At 62.8% G+C, this 5,797-nt stretch overlaps 1 protein-coding gene across 1 annotated transcript in view; it reads right to left on the reverse strand.

The window, feature by feature from the left end:
* Nucleotides 1–474: 474 nt before the first annotated feature.
* Nucleotides 475–5,797, reverse strand: part of CAPN15 (calpain 15) — a gene marked incomplete at its 3' end in the record, with an annotated part of 10,423 nt that continues 5,100 nt past the window's right edge. The window contains exon 2 of the mRNA XM_026447538.1: nt 475–1,945. Coding sequence (XP_026303323.1) covers nt 475–1,945 — 1,471 coding nt within the window. The remainder of the gene's footprint in view (nt 1,946–5,797) is intronic.

Consider the following 5,797-nt stretch of genomic DNA (forward strand, 5'->3'; position numbering starts at 1 on the left):
ACTTCACATCCCAACCTAACACTTCAGTGGGGTCTCCATGCTGCCCCTGAGGGCAGAGTACGGGCACATTCCGACCTCACACTTCACATCCCGACCTCACACTTCACATCCCAACCTCACACTTCACATCCCGACCTCAGACTTCGGCGGGGTCTCCACGCTGCCCCTGGGAAGCCCTCGCCTCCCTGCGGCCCGAACATCAGACAGGGCTCTGGCGCCCTCCTGGCCAAGGAGGAGGGCTGAGGGGGGTGAAGGTCGTGCATCTTGGTCATGAGCAAGGACCAAGGGTCAGGAGGCCAAGCTGGACCCCAGGGCCGTCGGGAGCTTGGAGCCTCGGGGTGGAGGGTGCTGCCCACCCCATCACGTCTTAGGCCTTGCGGGCTGCTCCCCAGCCCATGGCCAGAGCCCAAAGCCTAGGAAGGGGAGGGCAGAGCAGGAGGCTCAGGAGCAGGGAGAGGGTGAGGGGTGCCTCACCTCCCGGCAGAAGGCCACAATGTTCTCCCAGAGCGCCTTGGCCTCGCCCTCATCTGTCTGCCGCCGCTGCTCCACGTGCATGCTCTCCCTGCGCCTCAGGGGCGCGGCCCCCCGCCGCTGGGTCACCAGGAGCTGAGGCGTGTGGCAGGCAGCGCAGTGCTTGGCCCGTGGTGCGTTGAGCAGTGTACAGGCAGGGCAGGCCCACTGGCCCGGGCGCTCGGGCTGCACGCGGGTGGCCTTCTGGGTCGTGCAGACCCGTCCGCAGCCTCTGCCACAGGGGCCCGGCTTGTCCGCCCCGCAGTCAGGGCAGTGGGTGGGGGGCTCGCCGTGCTCTTGGAAGCCGTGCAGTTTGGAGCAGCCACAGGCCGAGCACCTGGGGGCCGCCGTGGGGTTCCTGAGCGTGCACTTGGCACACGACCAGGTGGTGAAGTCAGGGCTGGAGGGGCTGGCGGGCGTGTAACGCACGCTGTCTCCGGTCAGGTCGATGACGTCGCTGCCCGAGGTGGAGCTGCCGGCCTCTACGCGGCTGGAGCCGCCCTCCATGGCCTCTTCCTCCAGCACACTCAGCCGCTTGCCTGACAGCAACTCTGCTAGGCGGGCGGCCGCAGCCCAGCCCGAGCCCTGGGGGGGTCCCCTGCAGCTGGCAGAGGGTGATGGCTGGGCAGCCTCAGGCACCGGCGGCTGCAGCTGGGGGGGAACCTCGCGTCGGCTGCGTGGCACGGGGTTGTTCTGCAGGGTGGACGAGAAAGGGCTGAAGGGCGGGACCCTGGGCGGCTCTGGCTCAGCAGCTGGACCCTGGCTGGTGGCTGGGGGGTTGGCCTCGGCACCTTCCCCAGGAAGGCCAGGTGGAGGTGCGGCAGGCACGACGTGGAAGCCGGCCGGGGCCACCACTTCCGGGACCACCAGGGCTTCAGGAGGGATCCGTGGCAGCGAGAGCCTGCGTGGGCCCCCGCAGACAGAGCAGGAGCTGGCCACAGACGTGTTGTGCAGCGTGCAACGCGGGCAGGCCCAGCCCCCTCTGGGCTCCGCCGCCCCCTCCTCCTCCTCCTGTTCCTCCTGCTCCTCCTCGTCCTTGTCCTCATGTTGCCCCCTGGCGGGCTCCGTGGCCACCAGCTCCGCAGTCCTCACTGGACCTGCTTCCTCCTGGCAGCTGCCCTTGGGCTCCCCAAGGATGGCGGGGGGCTTGGGGAGGACTCCGTTGAGGACTGGCAGGAGGGCAGCTCCAGGTGCAGGCTCTGGGGTGAAGCCGCACACCTCGCAGGCCTCCTTGCCCAGGAAGTTGCGGAAGGTGCAGCGGGCGCAGGGCCATTTCTGCTCCTCCACACTGAGCCGCAGGATGTGGTTGAGGTCAGGCTTGTGCCGGGGGGCCTCGCAGATGGAGCACTGGCGCTGGCCGGCCGGGTTCAGGAAGGTGCAGCGCACACAGGACCACTCTCCGGCCGTGGCCATAGACCCGGGCGAGTGGGTGTGGCTGCAAGGGAAGGTGCTCATCAGGGCCACCCTGTGAGGTCCTGAGCGGCTGGACCCCCCTTCTCTCAGCCTGGGAAAGGCACCGTCTGTGGCTGCAGAGCTACGGGGCCGAGAGCCTAGGGCTGAGCATTCGAGGCAGGTGGTGGTGGCGGCTGCCTCTGCCCAGAATGGATCCACGGCTCAGGGCCCCTCTTGCCCACTGGAGGCCTGGCAGACCCCTTGAGCCACACAGGATCCTACAGAGAGGGCTGACCACCCCAAAGCCGGGCTGCTGTTCAAGGACACTGCTTTCTCTGTCACCAGGCCTATGGATGGCAGATGGTGGGGGGCCTGGCCAGGCTCAGGACCAGGTCGTCCCGGGCGTGGAAGAGGTACTCAGACAGGGCGGGTGGACGGGCAGGGGCCTGGGGAAGGCATGGGCTGTTCTGAGCAAGGGTCCTCCCCACTCCATAGCACAGCCTCTGAGACAGACTGGCTGCTTTGCCTGGCAGAAAAATCAATTGTTCTTGTAAATATGGCATGAATCTTGTGCTCCATCTAAAACCTTTTGGTTCAGGAAGAAAGAAAACTTTCCTCTTCATAAGAAGCAAAAAAACAAAAAGTCTCCGCAAGCAACACGGTTGTTTTGTGGAGCCGAGCGAACTGTGTGATGCTACCTTCCCGGCGCTCAGCCTCGCAAGGCGAGGGCCCTGAGCTGCCCCTGGCGGAGTGGATGGGGGTGGACTGTGCCCGGAGACGCTCAGGGCGTCCAGCTGGAGCAGAGAGACCAAGGCTCTCACAGTGGATTTCTGTGAAAAGCCCAAGCAATCTGCCTGCAGACAGCCAGGCCTCTCCCCACCATCACCCTCTCGGAGAAGGGCATGGATGCAGCTGTGGCCGGCGGGCTCCCGGCTGCACCTGCACAATCCCTGGCGTCTGGCCTGGGCCCCTGTGGGTTGCAGAGTGGCCATGACCTTTGCAGCCCTGACTCCGGGAGATGCCTTCACAGACTCTGCGCCCCTCTGACCGCAGGTGCAGGCAGAGGTGGGCTGGGCCTCCTGAGACACACCCTCCCTTTGGGCCCGTGGTTGTCACTGACTAGCAAGGACAGCGTCACAGGCTCCAGAGAGGAGAAAGAGAACCCAGGTCCCCATGACCAGAACATCGCCAGTGGGGTGTGCCTGCTGGGAGACACCTTTCGGAGCCGTCGTGGCAAAACCCAGGTGAGTCAGGAAGACGGCCTACGGTTCAGGAGGGTTTCCATGAAGCAAGAACAAGGCCTAAAGTTCAAACCTGGCCCTGGGACACGGGTGAGGAGGGCGAAGGCAGGGCACAGCCCTTCTGTGGTTGGAGACTCTGAGTGGAGTGTCACCAACCCCGCAGTCTGCACTGTGCCGCCCTCTCTCGGTGGGCTGAGGTGGAAGGGGGTCAAGGGTCAGGGGTCAGTGGCAGGAGACCTCAGCGGGGCCCCCACCCTCCCTTCCCTTCAGCACAAACCCCCAGCCACTCCAGGGCCACCCTCACCTCCGCAGGGCCTGGGCAGGTTCATGGGCTCAGAGACCTGAAACCCTTACAATAATTTTTTTTTGACCGTTAGAGATGGGGTCTGACTCTGTTGCCCAGCATGGTGCAGTGGCTCGCGCACGGCTCACTGCAGCTTTGACCTCCTGAGGCCAGACCACCAATGCCTGGAAGTAAAATGCTTGCGTCAGGAGCCCAAAGACCCAAAGGTTAAGCCTAAGCAAAGCCCTTTCAGAATTCTCCACCCAGAACCCTCCTAAAGTCACAGCCACACATGCTCAGTGAGGAGGCTCCACTATTGTGGGACAGGTACCTTCAAAGGGAACGGGCTCAGGGGAGACAATGGGCCGTTCCTTCCTGCACAAAGGCTAAGTTGAATGGAAAATCGAGGCAAGTGTCCAGAAAATCCAACACAAAAGACCTGTGTGCCCCAGTTATCTGGGTGTTGCCAACACTCAGCTCCAATTGAAAAGGAAGGTGATGAAGCCGCTCGCTGTGTGCAAGACGGAGCCCACCCCGAAGCAGCCGGGACAGCAGCCCCCGGAGCATGGAGGCCACGGGTCTGTGACTGGTGCAATCCCAGTCCTGGGAGGCAGCCTCTTTCTTAGGAAAAGTGAGGAGCAGGAAGCTGCATTCTGTCCCCCAGGGCCTCGGTCAAAGCCACCAGAGCCCCTGAGGTCACACTGAGAAACACAGATGCCCTGTCTGGCCCGGGCAGCCCTGCGACCTGTGCCCAGACAGCTCTCGGGACACGCCGAGGTGCCAGACGTGGTCGGAAGCTCCTCCTGCTGTACCCAGCGTGGGTGATGCCACGGGGGGCTCTGCTCAGTGCTCTGAGGGGCAGAAGTGGTGCCTCCCTCGAGCTGGGCTGCACTCTCCTAGGCTGGCCACAGCCCAGCCGCTGGTCAGCCTTCCAGGTGGGGTCTACCCTTGTCGCCTCTCTGTCCTAAGCCGCCAGTGCCTGGCCCGTTGCTTAGTGACTGAGGGAGCGGCACCTGCGCTTGTTCCTCTGTGTCTGAAGCCGTTGGCCCGTAGACTACTGGTTTACTGATTGAGAGAGTCAGGCCCTGGCAGCTGTACAGGACCTCAGCCCCGTGCTGGCCACATGCTGCGGGGGAGACACAGACTGAACCTGGCTCTCCCAGGCTCCACCGGCCTGTGCACCACCCCTTCATCCATATGGAGGAGCGGTCATGGGACCACAGTACCTGCTCTCCTGGGGCGTTGGGAGAATTCAGCGGCCACCAGGACAGCGAGCCGGGCAGGCAGCAGCTCTTCAGTCAATGCCAGGGCTGCTGTGGCTGACCTTCCCCAGTCCCAGGGCCCTCTGTCGGAGCAGAGCAGGGGTCACCTGTGCATGCATGTGGTGGGGAGGGCTCCGTGTGTGGACCCCATCTGCCTTCCCACAGTCTGCTCTCCCACTGCTCTCTCGCTCATCTCTAGCCTGAGCGTCTCCTCACCATGCACCTTGGGGGCCTGCTTGCAGCAGCAGACAGGAGCTGCCTGGAGCTCAGGCCCCACAGCAGCGGGCCATGGCAGGAGTGGCCCCAGGGATGCCGACCCAGGGGAGGGCCCAGCAGGAGGCCAGGAGAAAGAGCGATGTGGCGTCACCAGACACCACGGCCTGACCCTGCAGGCCAGATCCAAAGTCTGACACACACCCTACACGCCCGGCACAGCAGACCCCACGCCTGCCCCACTGCCCTGCCTCCCTCCCCGTAGCCAGAAGCACTGCCGCCACCCCTAACAGTCCTAGGCCAGTCCCTGGGGATCCTGGGAGTGCGGCCTGAGGCCGCGGGGAGCTGCAGACTGGAGAGGCCTTCCTGAGGTCTGAAACTCTGCCCGATGCTCAAAAAGCAGGGGCCGAAAGTCCTCTGCCCTCTGGAAAATGAAAGGGAACAATTTTTTCTACATTTTTCTGTAAGTTTTTTTGAGACAGCGTCTCACTGTGTCACCCAAGCTGGGCTGTGGTGGTGCGATCACAGCTCACTGCACCCTCGACCCTCAAGCTCAGCGTTTGTATTTTTATTTTATTTTATTTTATTTTGAGACGGAGTCTCACTCTGTTGCCCACGTTGGAGTGCAGTGGTGCAATCCTGGCTCACTGCAACCTCTGCCTCCCGGGTTCAAGGGATTCTTCTGCTTCTGCCTCCCTAGTAGCTAGGATTATAGGTGCCCACCACCACGCCCAGCTAATTTTTGTTTTAGTAGAGATGGGTTTCACCATGTTGGCCAGGCTGGTCTTGAACTCCTGACCTCAGGTGATCCACCCACCTCGGCCTCCCAAAGTGCTGGGATTATAGGCATGAGCCACCGCACTTGGCCAAATTTTTTTTTTTTTTTTTTTTTTTTG

Source organism: Piliocolobus tephrosceles, chromosome 17 (genome assembly GCF_002776525.5).
Source record: "Piliocolobus tephrosceles isolate RC106 chromosome 17, ASM277652v3, whole genome shotgun sequence".
Lineage (NCBI taxonomy): Eukaryota > Metazoa > Chordata > Mammalia > Primates > Cercopithecidae > Piliocolobus > Piliocolobus tephrosceles.